The sequence below is a fragment of the Tursiops truncatus genome, chromosome 12 (assembly GCF_011762595.2).
Source record: "Tursiops truncatus isolate mTurTru1 chromosome 12, mTurTru1.mat.Y, whole genome shotgun sequence".
Classification (NCBI taxonomy): Eukaryota; Metazoa; Chordata; class Mammalia; order Artiodactyla; family Delphinidae; genus Tursiops; species Tursiops truncatus.
Window position 1 is genome coordinate 12,533,625 of NC_047045.1, and position 25,063 is coordinate 12,558,687.

Here is a 25,063-nt window from a genome sequence, read left to right on the forward strand (position 1 = left end):
TTGCAGATGAGGAAGCCAAGACTCAGTGAGGTTGAATGTTGCCAAGATCAAGGCTGTTTGCGCTCAAGTCCTCCCCCTTCCCCCCGACCCCCCCATCTTGTGGACTGTGTGAGGACAGGTTCCAGGGAAGGAAAGAGTACCAGGGGGAGCCGTTGGCCATGGTTTGTAAAGGCAATCTCAGTTAATTAGAATCGTAACAGAAGAGACGAATATTTACATTAATTTGTGAGGCAACTCTTACTGCGTCCCCTCCTATTACCTTAAAAATGTATGAAAAATTATTTTCATAAGTAAAAATGACCCTCTTTACTTACATATCATTCTTTGAGGGACACCTACAACTTTGGGCTTTAGGCTGATTCTGCAGAGGCAGGGCCATAGAAGAGGAGAGATGGTTCTACGATGGATGAAAGTTTAACTAGTAGAAGTTTCTTAAGCAAAGCTTTCCCTACGTTGTTATTTCCTTTCTTTTTCATTCTTCATTCTCCTTAGAATGATGGACTCATTCACGAGTGGACCACACAACTATTTGCCTCTTCCTTAACATAACTCCCCGGGACATGCGCAGAACAAATTGGTCTGAACTTCCTGCACTTTGCTCTTGATTTGGTCAAGATTAATAATCTCAACATTATGCAGCAACAACCTAAGATGCTCTGTTCTGAATGTGGTGTGTGGCATGGAAAAAGGGAGGACAAGACTTGAGATCAGCAGCCGGTCAGGAAGAGAACAATTAGCTGCCATTTTCTAGAAGAATATTTTCAAGTCACTATCAGGTTGTGTGTGGATTTGAGGAAGTGAGGGCCTCATGATGCCTTAGCCTCCTGGGTTTACTTAAATCCCCTTTAAATAGATTGTTTTGATGGTGCGTACTCCCAAGAGGTTTCTCTATAAGCCTGTACCACACCCAGCAAACACCTAGTATGATTTGGGACATCCTCTGGGCTTATCATAACTGCTTGCTAGCAAAATGACTTAATATTCTATCCTTAATCCATGTGGATAGCTCTTCTGCCGAGCAAACTGGACAATCTCTCTGTAGAGGCAGCCCAGGGCACTCAGTGAGTTGACTGTGTTAGTAGCTCCTCGTTTGCAGCAGGTGGGAAAGGTCCAGGTTCATCCTGGCACTTGGTCCTTGGCTTCCCACGTGGTTTCCAAACATAGTCAGAGCACTGGTGTCATTTCATTTCAGGCCTTGTCCCTGACTTGGCCTCAGAAATCATGATCCTGAGCCTCCAGCTTCGCCAGGAGAACAATGGCAATTATCTATACGAACTGGGAGCGCACATGTAATGAGGGTTACTGTTTGTTTAGCACTGTGCTGGGCACTTGAAACATGTGTCTTCATTAATATTCACAATAATCTTCCAAAGTACACAGTGCTGACCTCATTTTCCCAGGTAAGGAAATTGAAGCCCATTTTAGGTAGTATGACCCAAGATTAACATGTTCAGCTTTTGACATCATTTTAGTGGTTTCAAATATGGGGTTTCCAGGAGGCCCTTCAGGGCTTGGAGGGGGTGAATAGGGACGAGGGAGAGAGCAGTGGGGAGGCGAAACTCGCCAGCATCTCCAGTCTCATTGGTTTACAAATCAGATGTCCAGGAAGGCTTTCCTCTGAACCTTAATCTAACTAAAGCAAGCTCAAAACCCTCATCTGCCACTGCTCCTTCATGAGGCAGAAAGCTTCCCTTATAGAAAGCGCAGTCTGACAGACGGTGGCTCCACATTTCTTTCTGTTGTTCAAATGTGACAGCAATGAACATGACTTGCGGTAATGGAGCTGTCATGTGGGGCTTGGATCATTTTGAGATTTCCAGTACATGCACATTTTATGTGTCAGTTTCTCCCCTGGATTTGCTTCTATCATGTCTTTGGTGTGCATTTCAAAGGTCTTGAAAAGTATTCCCAGCTGCTGACTGAGGGAGGTGGTCTCTCAGTCCTACATCATGTGATCAAAACGCATTTAAATGAATACCCCCTGCCTGCAGAGGACACTTGAAAGCACTTTACAGTTATAGTTAAAAAAGATTACGATCCAGGTCATCAAGCAGCTTATAAATCCATAGGTTCCTGATGGTCCAAGACTGTCTTTTTTCCAACCCTCTGTTTCTGGTCCCAAGTGCACTCATGCCTGAAAATAGACTCTTGTTTCCCGCCAGCGCTCTGAGGGTCTCAGGCCCACCTGTCACTAACTCCGGTTCATTGCACCCACCCCTCCCCCTAGATCGTCCTGTCACTTGTACCGCATCCTTGGGGCTGAGTATTGATTGTCTTTCTGCCCTTTGCTTCATCATTCTTTACCATTTCACCATCCCCTTCCCTTGCGCGGTCCTAACACTCACGTGCTAGACCGGAAGTGAGGCATCGCCTTTAATCGGGTCCCGTCCTAGGGCAGGATTTCAGTTCAGTATGGCTGGAGCTCAGGCTTCGTTTGGTCTGGCCGGGGCTGAGGGCCTGTTAGGACTTTTCTGTGGACTTTTTTTTTTTTCCTGTTTGTTTTTTAACATTTTCATGCGATGAAACCTAGTGATCGCTAGATGGCGCTCAATAGCAAAAGAAGTAGGAATAGATTCAGGGGATGAAATGATAAGAGCCCGAACTGATTTTTGTCTGCTTAAAAGCCGCTGTGCGGAGCGCACCGGTGGAGGGAGGCGAGGTCCGCCTGGAGTTGGCGCGGTGGCAGAATCAGCTTCGGGGGACCGCTGATAGAGCCCTTAGGACGCCGTGATCACCGCGGCAGATCGGGCCTGGCCGGCTGGGGCAGGTGGTGCAAACTCCTGGATCATCTTTTCCCATTTCAAAAAGGCAGAGACAGGGCCCCGGAGTTCCGAGGAAGCCGCGACCCAGCCTCACGTCTGAGAGAAGTGGGGAGCTGGGGCCCCCTAACCCCCGAACAACCTAGGCTTTGCGGTCCCGGCTTTGTTGGTGGGGAGGAGGGCGTGTCATTCCTTTCCTTGGGGCATCACGGAATGACAGCCCCACACATCCGGATCGATGGTAATCTGCAGGGCACAGGACGCACTAGCCCACCGACCGTAATTTTAGGGGCTCGCGAACGTGTTTTAAATCCTTTAAAATCAGAAGAAAAAAATTAATATAATCCAACCTGCATTATATCTGTCTCTATACCACAGCAGACATAAAATATAATTTTAAAGATTTCTATTAATATTAATGTTTAAAATTAATATTCATGAAGGCAAAGGGTCTAGAGCCCAGGAAATCCTAATGCAGCGCTGGTCGTCTGACTGCTCCCTTCTTAAGGCGTGAATGTCATTTTAATTCAGTGCTTGGTGCTGAGTACTTAGTCATTGAATAAATGTGGCGCCCTTCTGGGGGTTTGTGTGGGGAACCTCACCTTCCACACAGGCCCATCGGGCTTGTTTTCCCAAGTCCTGAGAACGTTCTGGGCTTGGCCGCACCTGCCGTGGAGTGAACCTGCTCATCCCTACTGTCAATGCTGAAGCCTCCAGGAAGGCACCCTGGGCGAGAAGAGCTGGTTCTCAGCAATTATCTGTGGCCTTGGGAATGCAGGTTCGCATCTTTGGGTCTCATTTCTCCCTTCTATAAAAAAGGGGTAATGAAAGCAGGTGATCACTAACATTCCTCCAGCTCAAATAGAAATCTCCCATTCTAGGTGTCCTACTGGAACAAAGGCATCCAGACCTTTAGCCGGGCTCCAGAACTGTTGCGCAATTCAGTGATTAAAAGAACTTAAAAAAAATCTACATTAAAAGAACTTAAAAAAATCTACATTTAAGTTCATGTTTATTGTTATTTTATTACTGGCCAAAAATATTTTGCTTATGATTTATTGCCAAAGGGTAGGATTAGAGTGAGAATAACTATTCAATGATACGTAAGGCACAGCATAGTACTATGCACGTGGTTGCAGCTTAACACACGTTTGTGGAATTGAGTAAGTTATTAATGGGCCTTCTGTCTGGCTTGAAGGGGCACGCAATGAAGAAACTTAGGGTTTCATTTCAATTCTCCACCATTCTCAAGAAAACCACCACAAACTCTTTATAGGAGGCTCTCAGTAACATTTCCAGGGCAAACACACATGTCTTACTGTGGACAGAGAGTTGAAGAATTCTCGCTCGGTCATTTTTGTATCAGCTAAACTGAGGTGTTCTGGGTGCACTGATCTTAGGGCCTGAGTGTCCCAGGATGTGGAGGGGGACGGCTGACAGCAGGGGCTGTGGGAAGTGACCCTGCAGCTGGGCTGAGTCCCAGGCTTGTGTGGAGGGTTTGCATTAAGGGGTTGGATGAAGGGCTCTGGGAGTGTCGTAGGGAAGCTCCATCGGGTGGTTCGGGTGTGAGATGAGGGCACAGGTTGAAACGCTGGGGAGGGGTGAAAGGTATGTGGCAGTCCAGCTGGTAACGGAAGCACACATTAACAGAAAATCCCTGTGGTGGCACCCCGGGGGGCACGGGGCAGCAGCAGTGTAACCCTAGGAGACTGGCCAGAGACCTAGGAGATGGGATGGGGGAGCTGGGGAGAGTCTCCTGGAGAGAGGATTCGTGCGGCTGCCCCAGCTCGGAAGGGGCACTCCTAGCAGAGCCAATCACCAGTACATGGAAAGGGGACATTTGCAAGTTTGGGACTTTTGTTTCTGAGAGAACGATTTTTTGGTTTTTTTGGCATTCTAGAATATGACAAAATATTGTAGGAAATTTCACTTGGTGAAATGTAGAACCTAACAGTTCATCTAGGATTAATTAGACTGAAGTGTGTTGTCACTTTTTCTAAGTAGATTAAACAGCCTCTGTATACCCAGTAGGAGGGCTGATAAGACTCCTTTTTATAAAGAGGCAGTAGGTAGAGTTGAAGGAAACACACAAAGCTGCCTTTGAATTCCAGCTCCAGCCCTTGGTGGCTCTGTGACCAGTAAAAGGTAAGTTACTCACAGTTTTAGGAAACAGTTTCTCCAACTGTGTAATAGGGGGAAAATAATAACTTTGTGTAGTTACTTATTAAGATTAAAAAATAGTGTCAATCAACAGTAGCTGTTATCATTTTTATCGTCATTATTGTGATGAGTGACATCTACCATCTTCTCAGAGCTGGTGACTAAGTGCGAATCTTACAAATGATGCACTTTGCAGAGAAAATGAGTTTGTTGTTCCACATTCTGGCTGGAAGCATCTAGGATGCCAGACTGTAGTTAATTTCAATGTTTACCATTTACCAGCCTTGAGTCTGCCTGTTTTTAAGGAGGACTTTTAGGAATTCAAGGAGAGAATAAGTCAGAATAAGTTATATGTAGTTTTGCATGTTAGAAATCTTCAACCTGCACACCTAACTGGCATAAAAGCTCTACATGCTTCTGAAGAATTTTCACAGCAGCTTAAATGAAAGACAACTCTAGTTGCTGCGGGTGCCGGTAGAATACTGAGCAAGCCGTGATTTATTGTTTTTCGGTTGATAAATCAGATAGTTCTAACGTTGGTTTATACTTTTTATATCAGAGATGCATTTATTCAGGGAGTTTCAAAAGGTGAAAGGCAAACTGCACACAGTACCAACAGCGTGTGTGGCTTCTCCTACCTGTCTGCGCCTCTGCAGATGCCATCTGGCCTGACAAAGTGCTGACCCTCCTTTAGAGGACACAGCCAGACGGCTCGATGCTGATCTGAATGTGGGGTGAAATTCACCTGGAAATCTCATGAGGGTTTTCAGATTCTATCTTCTTTCTTCTCTTTAGTCCCAAAGTAGTAAAGGAATAATAACCCCCCCGCTCCCGGCATTGCTACCATAAACCACTCTTCCACCCTGACATTAGGCCAAAAGAAAAGAAAAGCACTTGATTGGGTTTTGTTTCAAATTTTGCAAATGGAACTAAATAATTGGTCTGTCCGGGCATTGCCTATAAATATAATAAAACTGGGGCAAAGAAAAGAAATGCTACATCCTCTGACCAAGAGGGCTTTAACAGTCCCCTCAGCTCAACTAAACTTTACACTGGCTTCTTTCTTCAACCTCCCTTTCCTTAGAGTGAAACTGAGTGGGACCCTTGTGGCTCCTGGGCATGGAAATATTTCTATGTCCCCCATTTCTTGTAGGTAAGACTCTAGCCTCCATGACCTTCCCTGAGTTCCAAAGGGCAGAGTCGAACAGTTTCAGGGAAGGGAGGGAATGCAGAGACAGGGGAGGAGTTGTCAAGAAACAATAGCACAGCCTTGGGGCGGGGTCCTGGTTCCCCCTCAAGGGATACACATGACAATATCTTTGAGATCTTCACAGAACTAAACCCCCCAGCAAATGGAAGATGTTAGCATTCTTCATTCCAGAGAAGGCCACCTGAGGCCAGATTAAAGGAACAAGAGAAGCTTATCAAGAGACTACATGATGGCTTCCCTGGTGACGCAGTGGTTGAGCATCTGCCTGCCAATGCAGGGGACGCGGGTTCGTGCACCGGTCCGGGAAGATCCCACATGCCGCCGAGCGGCTGGACCTGTGAGCCATGGCCGCTGAGCCTGTGCGTCCAGAGGCCACAACAGTGAGAGGCTGCGACTACATGAGACCAGATTAAAGGAATGCAGGCCCTGAACACACCGTAATCTTATCAGCAAGCTGCCCTTGAACTATTGCTATAAAACTCCTCACCAAATCCTCGCGGGTTGGGACACAGTTTTGAGGGGCATGAACCCACTGTGACCCCCTTTTCCTAGCGAAGCAATAAAGCTATTCTTTTCTTCTTCACCCAAAACTCTGTCTCGGAGATTTGACTCGGCACCGGTGCACAGAGGCTGAGTTTTTGGCATCAAGAGCAGCCAGTTTAGAAAACTTGTAAATTCTTCCTCTGCCCCTTTGAGATGTAAATCTCTTTAGAGCTTCTTGCCAGAATGATGACTCCTTCTCCAGCTCTTTGGCCTGCTTGTGTCTTTTGGTTCGACACCCATCAAGAGGGGAACCCAGTTTTCGGGTAACACTGCCTCAGCCTGGCTTTCCCTTCCCTGCATTCTGAGCATCTTTACTCCTTGCTTAGTACCCAAAGGTGCTCTCACAGTGGAAGAAGTACCCCGCCACTCCCAGAAATGTCTGCGTTTTCCTCCTGCCCTTTCTGGAATAGCCCCTCCTTACCCTCCCTTGCCTGGGCCCACCACCATTCTACAAGGCCCAGCCCCTATGGCTGTCTGTCTAGGAAGGCTGCGGTGACATTCTCTCACCTGGGGAGAGTGAATTGCTCCCTGCTCTGTGCTTCCTAACATTTCTGTTCATATCCTGACTATAGTGTTTAGAGAGTCTCTGACTTTTTTTGTACATACTTCTGTCTCTCTTGTTAGACCTTTTGCTCCTTGGGGCAGAGATGGGCTCCATCCACCTTTGGGTCCGGGGTCTAGAATAGCGCCTGGCTCTAGGCAGACGGTCCCTAAGTGCTTCCTGAAGGGATGAATGAACAGAGTCCCACATCATTTTTGCATTGTCATTTACTTGTCTGACTTTTCTGTAACAGCAAAGAGAAGGGCTGGAGAGAGCAAGAGGCTGGGAAACCTTTGATGGTTTAAGAAAAATCCCCCAATATTTGGAAATAAGGAGAAAACTGGATGACAAGTTGCCTGGTAAACAGGGATCATTGTGGGCCGACCCAGCTATCTGCCTGCATTTTTACAGCCGGCCAGCTGGATTTTTACATTTTCAAGTGGTTATATACGCACCAACATAATATCCTCAATTTTGCCTTTTGTCTCGTAAGGCCTAAAATATTCACTGTCTGGCCTTTTAAGAAACACTTTGCTGACTCCTAGAAGGAGGTAACTTGGTTTGACCTACCATTTACTATTGATTATGGCTTTTTACAACTCTATAAAGTTAGAAGCTATCATAGAGAAAGTGGATAAGATACAATGATTGTATTTTCTGTTTTGTATTTAGATTTCATCATTTGCTTTTGTTCTCTGTTTATATAAGATCCCTGTTTCCACATCCTCTTTAAACCAGATTTGTCATCTAACAATTTCCTTATTAATGAGTCAAATAAGACTGTGGCATATGCTCACTATCTATTCGTATGACATTCATGCTTTTCACATTTGGGGGTTTGGAGGACGCAGGCTGGCGGCTCCCGGGCTGGGGGACATTGCACCTGAGGCGGGAGACCCTCCAGTGTTGTGTAGCCCTAGTTTTAGTCTGTTTCTTCCAAGAAAGTGGTAAGAAAAGTGCAAAGAGGTAAGACACCCCGTAACTTAGTGTTGCTGTATTTGGCCATCCTGGTTGGGAAAAGGTTGAAATGATAGGACACATTCCCCATTTTCTAAGGAAAGATTCTTGGGCTTCTCTTCCGTAGACAAGCTAGGTATTTATTCCGGATGTACAGTATTTCCCTTTCGGATCCTATTTCAAGGAGAGTTTTCTCCAGTAAGTTCAAGCAAATACTTATATGAACAAACCCGAATCAGCGAGGCTTCTTCTATTGGCTAAAATGGCCTTCGGGTGTTATCTGGGATTTTGATGGTCGGTGCCCTGACCCTGTGACCTCTCTTACTACATGCTGGGGGATGGGCACTGCTGAGCCTCCACCGAGCCTTAGACACTAGAAAAGACCATGCCAGCAACAGAGCCAGAGGCCGCGTGTATTGGGATTTGAGTTCTTGTTCTCTAGGAAGCTGAAGTCCTTGGGGTCCAGGGACCTGAGAGGCAGCGTGAGCAGTTGGGTGCACTGGTTGCATGTACTAGGAGGATGTTTTAATCAGCTTGCCTGTCAATCACCATGACAGCTTACACTTAAATACACCACCATGAGGAGAAAATCTGGACCAGCCAGTTATGCTGAAAAACTAGAAGCAAAGTAGCTGTCATCTTCTAGATTAAAGGAATAAGAAGAAAACTACTGAATATCATATGCATATTTTCCCTTAATTTGTTTTAAAATCCAGACACCCATTTCTTCTATAATCAAAATACTAATTTTGTACATATTTCCCCAAACTAAAATTGTACAGGAGAACTGAGGCTAGAAACACTAAGTATACAGGTGGTTTTTTTTTTTTTAATGATCCGCATTTTACGTTTCAAGAAGTTTTATGAGATGTGCAGATTCACAGAAGTAAGAAACTAATGAACTCTGTGCAGAAGCAATGATTGTAGCAGGCTGTGAACAGGGAAGGGCTGTGAATAGTGTGAGAACGAAGGTGGGAGCATTTGTGAGTCTGTGTCTGGGTGGGTCCCCAAGTACCTCTCTGTCTTGGGTGGCTACTTCCCTCTCTTCGGCAGCCGCCACCCTCCAAAGGTAGCTCGGGCCACTGCCACCAAAACTTTTGTGGCTGGTGTCCTGCCTCTCCGGCTCTGGTGCTGACAAAGCTTTTCTCCTTGACCAGACCCTAACTCAGGCTCCCCTAAAATTTCCAACTCGGCCTCAACTCTTGGGCTTCTGTGTTTGTCTCTTCACTGTCCACTTTTAGCACGAAAGCTGTTAAGTAGGTTTGGCCAGAATCTCCCACCCTCCATATACCTGATCCTCAGGTTCCTCATCCTCTGCTCTCTCCCAGGTGGTGTCTGATCACCTGGCCTGGCTTCTGCAAGAATCCTTTTAGGTCATTTTAGCCAGAATCCCCTCTCACCCCTGATGTTCCTTCTTAGTAATATTCCACCCACTGACCCATTCTGCTCCTTGGCTATAAATTCCCACTTGCGTGTGCTGCGCCCAGAGCTGAGTCCAATCTCTCTCCTCCACTGTGAGACTCCATTGCCGTGGTCCCTACATCCATCAAGATGGGCCCCCGGAATAAAGTCTCCCTTGGCATCTTTAACAAATGTCACTGAGTCATTGTTTCTTTAACGACGCTGGCTGTCTTCCTGGCGGCAGCAGCAGCCCAGCCCTCATACCACCAACAACCACAGGCCTCCTCACTGCCTGAGATCAGCCAGGGAGACCAGAATTCTCTACATTCATCTCTATCCCCATATTTTCCCTGTACTGTTCAGGCCTCAGGCTTCAATGAAATGGGATTTAAAGGAAAACTCAGTGCTTTCTTCTTTATGGGATGCCTCCCTGGTGATTCCCAAACTCACAGAAATTTGCAACTAAGAGTAGCGTATCAGGAAGTGCTCATTAGAAGGTCTTTGAAGGGAAAAGGCATAGCTTTGATCCCAGCATCATTGTAAGGTGACCACCCTTGGCCACAGGGCAAGTTCCTTTGGGCAGGGACTTTCATATGTTCGCTGGTTATCACCGTGGTGGATGAATGCTGACTCTTGGGTTACCCGTGTAGAAGATGGTAAGGTTCAATCCACCATCAGCCGCTTGCTGGCTACATGGGTGAATCTTCCCTTTGCCTTTTGTGAAATAACGAAACCAGCTGCGAGGGAGGAAGCCCTGCCTCCTCCCACCTTCTCCAGCTCCCTGTCCGTTGGAAGATGGCACAGTGGCTTCTCACTATAACTAGGAGCCCTTTTGGATATTAGATTTATCCGTTTTGATTTATATAGAGGAATCCATAAAGTTCTTTGCTATTTATTTTTAACTTTTATAAAATCCATATTTGGCTTTCTAATTCTGCTGTCCTCCAACCCTTTCGTTTAGGCATTACTCATGTCCTGGCTGGCTCACGACAGCCGTTCTTGGCAGACCTCATCCATCTATCCATCCAGTCATTCAATAATTCTATGAGTTCCAACGTATTAAAAATTCAGATTTTTCTGAATTCTCCAAGTATCAAGAAATAAGTAGAGTAAGGTAATGTCCCAGGTGGCCCAGTGCTCTCTGGCCCCCCCCTCTTGCTCTACCATTAATCAGTGTAAATTTGGCTCCAGTAGGGACTGGAACCCACGTTAGCACCATCTCATTTCTATTGCTATTGGCTTCTTAGAGGAAAAGCTACATAGCCAAACTGGTTGTGAGAAATTAGTGAAATAATTTCAGTTGAACCTCCACACAAATACCTTGTCGTGGTACTGTCATTGTTCCCACTGGTACCCTCCTCAGATCACAGATTATTAGTCAAGTTGCTAATGACGATGTTACAATATCAACCACTAACTTTTATTAGTCAACTACAGTGTGTTGAATGTTATGCTAAGTGTTAGTTAATCCTCACAGCTCTTACTACCTCCATTTTCCAGTTGTGGAGATGGAGTCCTGCTGTTAGTGAAACTGAACAGGACCCTGTAGGGCTCCTGGGCACGGAAGTCTTTCTGTGCCCCTCTCTCTTGTTTGTAGGGAATACACTCCAGCCTCCATGACCTTCCCTGAGTTCCAAAGGGCAGGTTCAAACAGATGCTAATCAGGGAAGGGAGGGGATGGTGAGATAAGGGAGGAATAGTCAAGAAACAATAGTGCAGCCTTGGGGCAGGGTCCTGGTTCCGCCTCAAGGGATACACATAACAATATCTCTCAGCTCTTCTGCAGAACTGAAACCCCCAACCAATGGAAGATGTTAGCATTCTTCCTTCTGGGGAAGATCACAGTTGATAACCTGTAGAAACTCATCAAGAGACCACCTGAGGCCAGATTAAAGGAATGCAGGCCCTGTACACACCCCATCCTTATGAGCAACCCTGCCCTTGAACCATTGCTATAAAACTCCTCACCAAATCCCCCCCCCCCACCAGGTTGGGCCACACAGTTTTGAGGGGCACGAGCCTGCTGCGTCCCCCTTTGCCTGGCAAAGCAATAAAACTATTCTTTTCTACTTCACCCAAAGCCCTGTCTCTGAGATTCGATTCCACACTGGTGCACAGAGGCAGAGTTTTGGGCATCATTAGAACACAGGATTCATGTTCAGGACCGTAGCCCTCCAAGGTCATGGTTTTCTGCTGTGCTTCCTTCCAGCGTCCCCAGGGTCCCTTACACATCCCTGGCAAATACATTACCAGCTTCCTGCCCTCTATCTAAGAGGTGCCCAGTTTTCCCCTGCCTCAACTTGGCTCCTATTGTTGGATGGGTCTCTAAGTAGCCTGTCAGCTCCCTGGGGAGGAAAAAGGGGAGGGGGTCGGGCCCTTGTCCCTCTTATGCTAAGTTCTCCCTATATATGTTCCTGTTTTCAATTGACTGAAAAGAATTGGTCTTCTGATCTTAACTGGCAGGGACCCCCTGGTAGTTTTCAGGGGAAGAGGCGGTATCTTACTAGCATTTAGGAGGTCTTTGATTTCTTAGGGGTCCGGAGGGCTTGCTTAGCTGCTTGTGTTCAAAGGTAAGCGCTCCCAGGCTCAGTGCCTTCAGGCTGTCCGTCTTTTTAATAATCCTGTTTACTGAGGTAGGAGGCAATTTTCTTAAAGTTGCTCAAGGCTCTGCTCCATCAAAGGGAAGCATCTCCCAAGTGAGCCTTTTTGTTTGCATTTTGCCCGAGGCCTTTCCCTACCCCTTCATTGTTAGTCCCCAGGAAGCCAGGGAGGATGTTACCTATCCACCTCACTAATTCACAGCCAATTAGGAAGTTTGTTCTGAACATGACTCCAAGGTCGCTTTTCCAGTAGATTTGGAGCCTTGCCCCCTTGCCATGCAGAGAATTAAAAAATTGTCTTCAATTGGTTAGAAAACAGAATTTTGAAGCTAATGGTGGAAACAGTTCCCAGTTTGGGCATAGCTGGTTATATTGGTACGTACACTATGCTTTATCATCAGAGCAAATGTTTGCTATTTTGTAGCTTCGGGCTCAGCCCCTGTATCTTTAAGGTTTTTTTCACATCTAACTGCTTTGTTTTAACCTGCACATGTGGAAGCTGATCTAGGGTATACAAATGGGAAGGGACAGGATTTTCCTCTTGGGTGATGGTGAAGTGGCTTTCTTCCAAGTTTGAGTTTGGGTCTAATGATTATTTTTCTTTCCTCGGGAAACTGTCTCAGTTTCATCCCGAATTGTGCTACGAAGAGGACTGGAAGGTTTCTTAGGTGGTTGCAGTTCACTGAGAAAGTGCTTTTGACTTCTGGCAAGATATAAATTAGCTTGTCTGGGGGTTATGTTAAAAAAAAATCTCTTAAGCACAGCATAAGTTTTGTTCTGTGGGGAAATTATAGAGCCCAGATTGTGAAGCAAGAGGTATACTTGCTCTTTGGATGTAGGAAAACTTTAACCTGCATGTCTTAGGGCCCTACCTTTCTACCACGTTGATTCATAGCTTCTGAAAAGTTATTCTGTCAAGTGCAGTTTTAAACTGATTCTTGTGGCCTCAACGTTGAACTGCATGCCTAAGCAAACAAAACCAAAACACCCCCACACTTTTCTGGGTTGGATTCTTTTACCTGGTTCCACATCGAGAGAGTAGCTATCTATTTCCAGATCGAGCTGCTGTGCGGCCGCAGAACGAAAATCCTCCAAGACCCCTCGCACAGCCTTGGTCAGGTTATATGGCACCGAGTTAGCAAACTTCATTTTGCTATTCACGATCACGCTCCCATTTCTGAAGTTAAGTATTTCAAGTTGCTTAAAACCTGTGAGATTGGATCGTAGATATGGAACCAGCTGCAAAAATAAAAGAGGGTTTACTCTTAACGGGGTTCTAAGTGCTCAGATGCTTCTCCTTCCATTTGTACTCACATTTCATTATCTGAGGCATAAATTTCAGTTCCTTTTTTGACACTGATTTTTTTTTTTGCGGTACGCGGGCCTCTCACTGTTGTGGCCTCTCCCGTTGCGGAGCACAGGCTCCGGACGCGCAGACTCAGCAGCCATGGCTCACGGGCCCAGCCGCTCCGCGGCATGTGGGATCCTCCCGGACCGGGGCACGAACCCGTGTCCCCTGCATCGGCAGGCGGACTCTCAACCACTGCGCCACCAGGGAAGCCCTCAGTTTTTTTTTTATGTTTGTGTTTGAATTGAACATGAGACCAGAACACCACTATTTAATGATCTATTTGCAGTGATTATGTCCCATATTTCCACTTTCCTGGGTACTGAGATGGATGGGCAGTGATTTTCTTCATGATGAATTGTGAGAACAGAGGATTGAAAAAAAAATCCAGGTCAATACTATCAGCCAAGAAGGGATGCCAGGTTCAGTTATTTAAAAAAAAAAATCCAAGTAAATAAAAACGTGTTCCAAACTGAGCCCAGGAGCAGACTGACCTATGCCTGGTCAATAGGACATCCATTTGGAAGCAACCAATTTGAAATGACGTATTGAAATAAACAGCTGAAACATCAGCTCGTCTGTCTGTGCAGGATGCTTCATATCAACACAAATGTGGTGAAGTGGAAAGAGCAGAGAACTTGGCTGTCAGAAGACTAGGTGTCAGTCCTGTGACTGTTGCTAGCCAGCGGTGTGACCTCATCAAGCCATTAACTACTGTAGTACCTCAGTGCTCTCACCTGAATTATGAGGGAGAAGAAAAGTTGTTCCCTAAGGACCTTTCCCAAGTTATAATTTAATAATCTCAAAATGATGCCCCAGAGGATTGTGCTTCACGTTCCCACACCTGTCTCTTGTAAGCCACAGCCATCCTTTTTTTTTTTTTTTTTTTTTTGGCTGTGCTGCATGGCATGTGGGATCTCAGTTCCCCGACCAGGGAACCTGTGCCTCCTGAAGTGGAAGCGCACAGTCTTAACCACTGGGCCACCAGGGAGGTCCCCACGACCGTCCTTGAGATCACTTTTCAGAAATGTCTGAAACTCAGCGATGTCTGCTTTGTTTCCGGCCTTGAAAGTGAGCCCTCTCCTTCATGAACCAACACCCACGAACCCAGAGAGGGCACAGATGCAAACTACAATCTCCCAGGCTTGGCCTAGACCTGCTTTTCCTTTGCCCCTGTCCCCACCCCACCAGAATTTTGACACTGACCCAGACCCACATGTTGGTACCCCTTCCAGTAACCGCCCCCCCCGCACAAGGTCATTGTGAAAATAAAATGAAATTTTATACAAAGTGTGGAACCGCTCTCTCCTGTTTGCTCCCACCTACTTTGACTAGGCTCATTCTCTATGTCTTAACATTGCTTTGGCCCCTGGTGGGAATTCCCTGTCCTCAGCTAGTGTGCAGACAACTAGCTGCTCCCTTCTCCCAAATCATTCTCCTCTTCTTCACGGGAAAGAGGCTGCCCAGCTAGAGACCACATTTCCCAGCCTCCCTTGCAGCAAACTGTGGTCATGTGACCAGTTCCCACCAATGGAATATGAGTGTAAGAGATGTGGGCAACTTTGGCATCACTTGCTTAGGAAATTGCTTGCCCTGGGCTTCCTCTCTTTCCCCTTCTCACAGTGGAAACAGGGATGTACCAGCGACCCAGCTTTGGCTGCATGAGTGAGGAAACACCCTTGGGGTTGGCAGAGTTATAAGATGAAGGGATTGTGAGTCCCTGGATGACGTCATAGAGCAGAGCTGTCGCACCCACCCAGTGGAGGAGAAATACACTTGTACTCTATTGAAGTTACTGTATTCTTGATCTTTTCATTATGGCAGCCCAGCATGTACCCTAATACACCTAATACACCTGGGTTCGGTGCCCTGGGACTCTGTTCTTTGAGATTGTCCCAATATCTACTCACCTCATTTGGGGGAGGGGGGAATAGCACAAAGTCTTACTTTAAAGTTCATCTGAAGCATTGGTGTTTATGTGGTTTTAATTTGCTAATGACTTAACTTACATGAAGCTTACAAATATTTTTCCTCTTATTTTCAGAAATTCTGTAATCTTTGTGCTATGCCTTGTGTACTTGAATTTCATTAGCCGTGACTGTGTAGAGGTTCACAGTTCAGCAGTTTTCACTGTGCATGTATTTCTAGTACATGTGAGTTTGGGGGGTGTTTCATAAATCAGGGTTATATGCCACCATGATTGTCTTCTCACTTTCTTTGTTAGGGCTTGGGATGCTAAGCCATTTAGTCAGTTTTTTTTTTTTTAGTTTTATGAGAATTGAAGGGGAACTAAAAAAAAAAAGAATTCTTACACTTGAACTCTTGGCCTCACTTGTGCTGGACTTTTCTAGCCTTGAACCCTTTATTCAGATGGCTGGAAAACAGCATGTGGTATTATAACTTAGGGAAAGTCCGCTCATATTGTTTATAAATTCCAAGTTCAGTCCGTGAGTGGTTATGTATTATTCCTGGGAAAACTAAATCGGGAGGAACTATAATGAAAAGCTCTTAAAAATAAGTTTGTTCCCAGGACGCTGGGCGGCAGTGGCCCATTGGATCTGAATCCATCTCAACGCTCTAGCTGAATGCCGTCGGCAACAGCTATCTCAGAGGCTTGTCTCTTCCACCTTGCATTGCTCAAGACAGCCAGGGATTATATTATAAAATAATAGCAAAAAAAAAAAAAAAAAAGAAAGGAGACACACAGATAGCTGTATGTGGTGTCCACTCACCAGTTGTGTGAATCGCTGCTCCAGAGCTTGGTACTCCAGTGAGCTCTTGTTGAACAGGTCAGTGGAGAAGGGCACGTTGGCCACACGCAGACTGAAGAACACCACCAGCTCTCGGCCCCTGGCAGCGATGGTCATGGCGCTGGTGGTGATGTACTGCAAAGCTGGGCCAGGAGTGATGTTCTCCAAGAAATGATCCAGGGTGGAAACATACCCACTGAATCCCAGTACCTCAGAGGATGCGTGAGTGCTGGCGAGATCCGTTCCGTCTAAGTCTCCGACTGTATCTTGACTGCTGATACTCAACCTGCTGTCTTCTGAAGATGCAGGTGAACGTGAAATTTCCTGAGCCAATTGGCTGATGGCAGAATAATCATCGGTGGGGATGGTTAGCCGTGGGATTAGTACTGTCTGATCAAGGGAAATTATGTCTGTGGCACTTTGATCAGTCTGAGAAAAGATGCTCGATGCAGTAAAAAAAGGTCGAGTTTCTGATAGGGAGGTGGAGGCCACAGCAGGTGGAGACCAAGAACTGTCCATGGAGGAAACTCCTGAGACCAATTCATTATGTCCAAGCATCCCCGCAAAGAACAGAAAGCAAAAAAGAAAATCCAAAGTTAAAATTACTTTTGGAAAAATAGCATTTGACTATCTTAATGTCATATTTTTTTAATTTATTTTTAAATTTCTTCGATTTTATTCCAGTTTTATTGAGATATTGACATACCTCACTGCATAAAGTTAAGATGTACAGCATGTTTTAACTTACGTAGTGAAATAATTACCATACTTAGTATCATATTTTAAAAAGCAAATTGGTGGTAATTCCCTGGTGGTCCAGTGGTTAGGACCCCGTGCTTTCACCAATGAGGGCACGGGTTCAGTCCCTGGTCAGGGAACTAAGATCCCGCAAGCCACATGGCACGGCCAAAAAACAAAAAAGACAAATTGGTACAGAAAGGGCAGGCAGCCCTGTGTCCACACCTAGGGAGACAGAGGGTGGGTCTCTATAACCATTTTATTCAGGCCCAATACTTCTGGATATGCGAGACTAAAAGAGCACCAATTGCCTAGAATTACAGGGATTACTTACTGCCCAGTGAGACACAGCACATCTAGGGACCAGGTGGTCAAAAAGGACTAGGTCAGCAGATGGTGGCACACCACAGATGGCTTTGGGGTAGACTTGGATCCCACATCCCCATCTGGACCTCCCAGACAATTAGCTGTGCTCTTTTGGCCTGGAGTTTTATTCACCTTCCAATCATGCAAACCTGAATTTTATGTAATTGGATTTTTGGGGGGATCTCAGCTTATCACATTTTGGTAGTTTCATCAATTAAAATTTAAATTATGCTTTTCCAAAATTGGATAATCTGACTGAATAACTTGCCTATTTGCAAAATGATATGGAGACCGTGAAGATGTGGGTTACACATATAATTTGAACTTTGTATTGGCCATACAACTAAATATTGGGTAATATTTAAAGGTTTTTTTCATTCCTACATGATTATACCTTGATGATACCACCACTTTGCATTGCTTTCTTGAGTAAGTACATATTGAACTACTGAAGTCCATTCCCTTTTTGGTGCAAAATTAAAATCAATAAGTATTTATGAACTAAGAAAGTGGTTATATGAAGCTTTCAGATAAAGATATTGGTGGGTTATTAAAATATTCCAATAAACCTAAACCTAGAGCCACTGATAGATAATATTTAAGGCATTAGGTAGATCAAAAGAGGGAGCTTTCTGTGAATACTTTGGTGGCATTTTGGCAAATATGTGGGAAAGCTGTGTTAAAGTCCAAATGCTAAGCATGATGAATGGACTGTCTGGATGCAGATATAATCTTTGGACTCTCAGTCAGCTAATTTACTAGAGTGCAATCACCCAAACTGAAAATCCAAGTAATAAACAGCTCTGAAAGGTAGAATCATATTACTTTTATTAGTTTCTTAAAATAAAACCTGTCTGTGGAGAATTTAACCAGATTTCAGAGAAGCACACCCTTTTCTTCCACCTGGGGAGGATGCCTGGGTGTGTCTACCCATAATTCACTCAACTATCAGAAATGATGTTTTGTAACATCCAAGATCTTTCTAGATATACACTCGTAGTTTTATTCAAATCTCTATTGCCATGGACTGAATGTTTGCATTCTCCCAAAATTTATATGTTGAAATCCTCATCTCCAATGTGACAGTATTTGGAGGTAGGGTCTTTGGGAGGTAATTAGGTCAGGAGGGTGGAGCCCTCATGAATGGGATTAGTGCCTTTATAAATAAAAAGAGACATAAGAGAGATGATCTCTCTCTCTCTCTGCCATGTGAGGATACAGAAAGAAGGCATCTGTGTGCTAACCAGAAAAAGCCCCTCACCAGGAATTGAATCATCCAGCAATTTGACCTTGGACTTCCCAGCCTCCAGAACTGTGAGGAAGAAATTTCTGTCATTTAAGCCACCCAGTCTATGACGTTCTGTTATAGCAGCTCAAGCTGACTAAGACATCCTTGGAAAGATCTGGGATAAATAAGTTGAAGGCTTCAAGTACTATCAGTGGTTTGATTTGACTTTGTGCTGGGGGGAAATGCATTTGAATCTGAGCTCCTCAGCGCTCTTCCAGATGGTCAGGGTCAGGGAAGAAGCACAATGACAGGTGTCTTCTTTCTGCTCCAGGCCAGAATCTCATTACTCATACCTTTCTCAGTAGAGAGATTTTAGTCAGATTAAAACAGTCTGTTGCATTATGTCATCAACCAGCAAGCAAGAATTTCTAACTCTTAACCTTTGTGGCATCTTTTTAAAAATTTTTTTTATTTTTTGGCTGTGTCGGGTCTTAGTTGCAGCACACGAGATCTCTTGTTCAGGCTCACGAGCTCAGTAGTTATGGTGCGTGGGCTTAGTTGCCCTGCAGCATGTGGGGGGCACTTAGCTCCCCGATCAGGGATCGAACCTGCGTCCCCTGCATTGGAAGGCAGATTCTTTACCACTGGACCACCAGGGAAGTCCCTGTGGCATCTTAACATTAATCATTCACATTCACAATAAACCCAACCAAGTTATTTCACTGATAGAACCGTTGGCTATTTAAATGTACATTGTTAGATAAAATACAGGATTTCCACTGGAACGTACTTATACTAAAACGTTATTTGTTGTTTATCTGAAATTCAAATTTAACTGGTTATCTTGTATTTTTCTTTGCTGAATCTAGCAGCCCTATTTAAGTGTGATTTTAACAGACCCCTCACAGTCTCTCAGCTTGATATGGAAACTACTAAGGCTATAGTCAATTCTTTTGAAACAAAATTTCATCCAGACATTACCACCACTTATAAATGTATTTAAAATAATTATTCATCAGATTCTTATGCAAAAGACATGCCAGCAACAAAGGCCATCCTAACCCTAAGTTTTTACACTGCAATGGAGAAGGCAAGCACGAAAACCCAAGGCCATTTATTTCATCATGAGGTATGCAAAACAGACTCCAGATAACTTGACTTTTTAGCTGTCATGTTAGAGCATGCGTAGAGTTCTCATGAGGGCATGAGGTATGTTTATATGTATGTGTGCCCAGGGGGCCGCTGGTAGAAGCCCAGCTGCTGGGTGTAAAGGAAAAGGCTATTTTGGTCACTTTCTGGGCAGGAGATCTTCCCGCAAACAAAGGCCACAGATGAAATGCTCCAAACCAGAGTGGTTGAACTCAGGTCCAGCTGAAGCCCAAAGTGAGATAAGCCAGTAACAGGTGAGGATGGGCTCAGTGGGGGCAGCCAGGAGCCCCACTAGTAGCCAGAGGAAGGCACAGAGACGTGTGAGGCAAGTGCAGATGAAAGATCGTTCTAAATGCTGCTGGAAAGGGTCACACATCTACATGTACCCACTAATCATAAACATCTGGTGGTCACCTGGTTTATGTTTAAAAACCTAAAAACAAAGATTCCACAGTCTCCTCTAGATCTTCAAGTGATGTGACCAGCAAGTTCTTAATTCTCTATCAAACAAATCCATTCTTATTTATCACAACAAAAAAGTCATCTTCTTTTTGGCATATTATAGAAATAGAACATATGTGTTTACTATTCATTCATTCAGCAAATAGATATTGATGGCCTACTATGTGCCAGACACTGTTCCAGGTGCAGGGGTACATCAGTGAACAAAACAGATAAAGGTTTCTGGCCCCAAGAAGGTTACTATCTAGTGGAGGAAGACAGAAAATAAACAAAATAAGCAAAGGGAAATATATTCTATACCAGGTGGTGATAAGAGCTAATGAAGTAACATGAAGCAGGAAAGAAGGTGGGAATGCTGGGTTTGCAATTTTATACGGTGGTCATTGAGAATGCAATATTTGAGCAAGACCTGAAGGAGGTGAGAGAGTTTAGCCATGCAGCAAATGCAAATGAGAAAGCCAGAGAAAGAAGGGTGCCTGTATTGCTCCAGGAACAGCTGGCTGTGAGGGCAGCATGGTCAAAATAAAGTTCTATACTCTCAGTTGAGAGTGAGGGTGACTAAAGATATTTTTAAACACATAAAGTCTCAAAAAATTCCTCTTGGGCACCCTTTCTTAGGATGTGTTTACCTAAAATGATAGGGTAAACCAAGAAATAGGAAGACATGGGGTACTGAAGAAAAGTTAGGGAAATCTCCAGGAAGAAGGTGAAGGGAAATCCCCATCTCAGAGAGATGGGTACTCGAGGTGTAAAAGGAAACTAAGTACATGCGATGCTTGTATCACCAAGCCCTCTGCCATTGTACCAATTTTTTTTTTTTAACCTGAGAAAACTACTAATGGATGTGCTCCATAAAACAAGAGAGTGAACTCAGAGGGGCCTGAGATCTAGGGATCAGGGAATCCAACTCAGGAGAAAGGCCAAGGAAATTTTAAGGATGACAGAAAATGGAAATCCCAGGTGACAGCTGTCCAAAAGGCCTAGAGAGTAGTAGTCCAGGAGAAAGAGAAGGTCTTTGAAAATTGGAAGTGATAAGTTACCTGATGTGGAAAATTCTACTGGAAATTTCAATGCAAAATTTGAAAAGAATTGGCAATAAGTACAAAGAACATTAAGCAAATAAAAAAATCAAAGAAAACATTAATTCCAGGAAAACAGAAAGTAAACATATTTAGAGCAAATAGTTCATCTGTAAATACATAATGGAAACATTGAATATTGATTCAATAATAGTTATTACCATATTGATAGGGAAGGGTGTTGTAAGAAACTTAAATCCTTATTTGCAATAATAGGAAGTCAGTACATAATGTATGAAACAGATGAGTCAAAAGATGTATATTATTTAAGAATATGGCAAGAATAAATGCCAGAAGAAATAGCTGAGTTAAAAGGGAGTACTTTTGGTAAGTGGGACTGCACAGTGGGGAAGTGTGAGGTAGCAAAATGCTGTATTTGTCAGAATACTTCAATGATATGGCTTTAGAAGTATTAAACGTTTTATTTTGAGACAACTGAATATTCAAATGCAGTTCTAAGAATAGTAGAGAAGGGCATCAGTGAAAATGGCAGAAGAAGAAACTCCAAAAGTCAAGTTGTCCTTCACATTTGAAAGTTACAGGTAGTAAGTAGCTGGGATACAATAAGAAATATATATTTGCCTCAGCCTCCAGTTCCTGACACAGAGCTCTTAAATTTCTGAACCTTGAGCAACAGCTGGAAAAGTATGCCGTCAAACCCGTTCCAGGGAGAAATTGGGAGCTGTGTGTGTATGCCGGCTCCCTCTGTGCTGAACCCCAGGGGAAGGCCACAGGAAGTGCTTGGTACCCATTTAAAATTGCCTCTTTTGTCTTCTGTGGTTCTGGGGGACTGTGAATGCTGAGCTCCATTGGCTGCCAGAGCTGGGTGATTTGGGAATCAGTCCCTCTGATGGCAGCCATAAAAGTTGGGAAGCCAGTTTTTAGCTGGTTGATCAGAAGTACAAGTGACAGCCTGGGACTTTGGTATCTACAGTAGGGGGCAGTCTTGTGGATCTGAGCTCTTTATCTGTGGGCTCTGCATCAACTCCAGGTGTTTAGTGTCATAATTGAGTTGTAGGACACACAGTTGATGTCTGGAGAGTCGAGAATTGGTTGATATAGGAAAACTCCCTACACATTTGATATTAGAAGTGCTGTGAATAGAGAAGTAGCCCTTCTTTTAGTAGCCAAACCCTCAGGAGCTTTGATACCCTTCCTGAAGCAATTATCTGATGATACAGTCCAGCCAACTAAAAGATACATCAAAACAGAGAACTCAGGAATACAGAAGCTATGATAGAAGGTTTGAGATTGAGCCTTAAATCCATTTAAATATGGAAATCTGTCCAGGAAGCCATGGGAGTTGTGGCCGCAGAATCAATTTTAAATTTATAAACCTTGACAGTGTAATATACTCATCTAGTTATCAAAACTTGGGACATGGGAGAGTGAAGATGGCTGGACTATGGGTGTTCTGATAGTCTTACCTTTTATGACAGTACATCAAAAATGCTGCCCAATGTTGGTACATACAGTGTAAATGAAATGACTCCAAATTAATATTTTAGGTAATCTTATTCTTAGCCTTTAGGGATCTTTTAAGAATGAGTATCTCATAAAGTAAGGAAGAGGGAGACCCTCAAGATGGTGGAGGAGTAAGACTTGAAGATCACCTTCCTCCCCACAAATACATCAAAAATAGATCTACATGTGGAACAGCTCGTACAGAACACCTACTGAATGCTGGCAGAAGACCTCAGACTTCCCAAAAGGCAAGAAACTCCCCACGTACCTGGGTAGGGCAAAAGAAAAAATGGAGACAAAAGAATAGGGATGGGACCTGCACCTCTGGGAAGGAGCTGTGAAGGACGAAAAGTTTCCACACACTAAGAATACCTTTCACTGGCAGGGATGGGGGCTGTGCAGGAGGGAAGCTTTGGAGCCACAGAGGAGAGCACAGCAACAGGGGTGCGGAGGGCAAAGCAGAGAGATTCCCGCACAGAGGATCGGTGCTGACCAGCACTTACCAGCCTGAGAGGCTTGTCTGCTCACCTGCTGGGGCGAGTGGGGGCTGGGAGCTGAGGCTTGGGCCTCAGAGGTCAGACCCCAGGGAGAGGACTGGGGTTGGCTGTGTGAAGACAGCTAGTGTGCCACTGGCTAGCTAGCTAGCTGGGAGGGAGTCTGGGAAAAAGTCTGGACCTGTCAGAGAGGCAAGAGACCATTGTTTTATGGTGTGTGAGAAGAGGGGATTCCTGCTCTGTGTGCCCACAGAAGGCAGAGCACCACCTAAGCGAGCTCCAGAGATGGGTGTGAGCTGCAGGTTTATTCCAGGAATGCAAGGATTCTTCAATATACACAAATCAATCAATGTGATAAACCTTATTAACAAATTGAAGGAGAAAAACCATATGATCATCTCAAAAGATGCAGAGAAAGCTTTTGACAAAATTCAACACCAATTTATGATAAACACTCTCCAGAAAGTGGGCATAGAGGGAATCTACCTCAACTTAATAAAGGCCATATATGACAAACCCACAGCCAACATCATTCTCAAGGGTGAAAAACGGAAACCATTTCCTCTAAGATCAGGATAAAGACAATGTTGTCCACCCTCACCACTATTATGCAACATAGTTTTGGAAATTTTAGCCATGGCAATCAGAGAAGAAAAAGAAATAAAAGGAATCCAAATCGGGAAAGAAGAGGTAAAGCAGTCCCTGTTTGCAGATGACATGATACTATACATAGAGAATCCTAAAGATGCCACCAGAAAACTACTAGAGCTAATCAATGAATTTGGTAAAGTAGCAGGATACAAAATTAATGCACAGAAATCTCTTGCATTCCTATACATGAACAACAAAAAATCTGAAAGAGAAATTAAGGAAACACTCCCATTGCAACAAAAAGAATAAAATACCTAGGAATAAACCTACCTAAGGAGAAAAAGACCTGTATGCAGAAAACTATAAGACACTGATGGAAGAAATTAAAGATGATACAAACAGATGGAGAGACATACCATGTTCTTGGATTGGAAGAATCAACATTGTGAAAATGACTATACTACCCAAAGCAATCTACAAATTCACTGCAATCCCTATCAAACTACCAATGGCATTTTTCACAGAAGTAGAACAAAATATTTTACAATTTGTATGGACACACAAAAGACTCCTAATAGCCCAAGCAATCTTGAGAAGGAAAAACGGAGCTGGAGGAATCAGGCTCCCTGATTTCATACTATACTACAAAGCTACAGTAATCAAGACAGTATGGTACTGGCACAAAAACAGAACTATAGATCAATAGAACAGGAAAGAAAGCCCAGAGATAAACCCACACACTTATGGTCACCTAATGTATGACAAAGGAGGCAAGAATATACAATGGAGAAAAGACAGCCTCTTCAATAAGTGGTGTTGGGAAAACTGGACAGCTACATGTAAAAGAATGAAATTAGAACACTTCCTAATGCCATACACAAAAATAAACTCCAAACGGATTAAAGACCTAAATATAAGGCCAGATAGTATAAAACTCTGAGAGGAAAACATAGGCAGAAGACTCTATAACATAAATCACAGCAAGATCCTTTTTGACCCACCTCTTAGAGAAATGGAAATAAAACCAAAAATAAACAAATGGGACCTAATGAAACTTAAAATCTTTTGCACAGCAAAGAAAACCATAAGCAAGATGAAAAGACAACCTTCAGAATGAGAGAAAATATTTGCAAATGAAACCACATAGGATTAATCTCCAAAATATACAAGCAGCTCAATATCAGATAAACAACCAAATGCAAAAATGGGCAGAAGAATTAAAT

General features: G+C 44.1%; 1 protein-coding gene across 2 annotated transcripts in view; it reads right to left on the reverse strand.

Moving 5' to 3' along the window:
- The window catches only part of IMPG1 (interphotoreceptor matrix proteoglycan 1), a 94,893-nt gene that overhangs the window by 11,062 nt on the left and 58,768 nt on the right, over positions 1-25,063 (reverse strand). For both annotated transcript variants that reach the window (XM_019929190.3, XM_019929189.3), the window contains 2 exons: positions 16,252-16,780; positions 13,191-13,410 (listed from right to left, as the gene is read on the reverse strand). In XM_019929190.3, the coding sequence (XP_019784749.2) occupies positions 13,191-13,410; positions 16,252-16,780 (749 nt within the window). The remainder of the gene's footprint in view (positions 1-13,190; positions 13,411-16,251; positions 16,781-25,063) is intronic.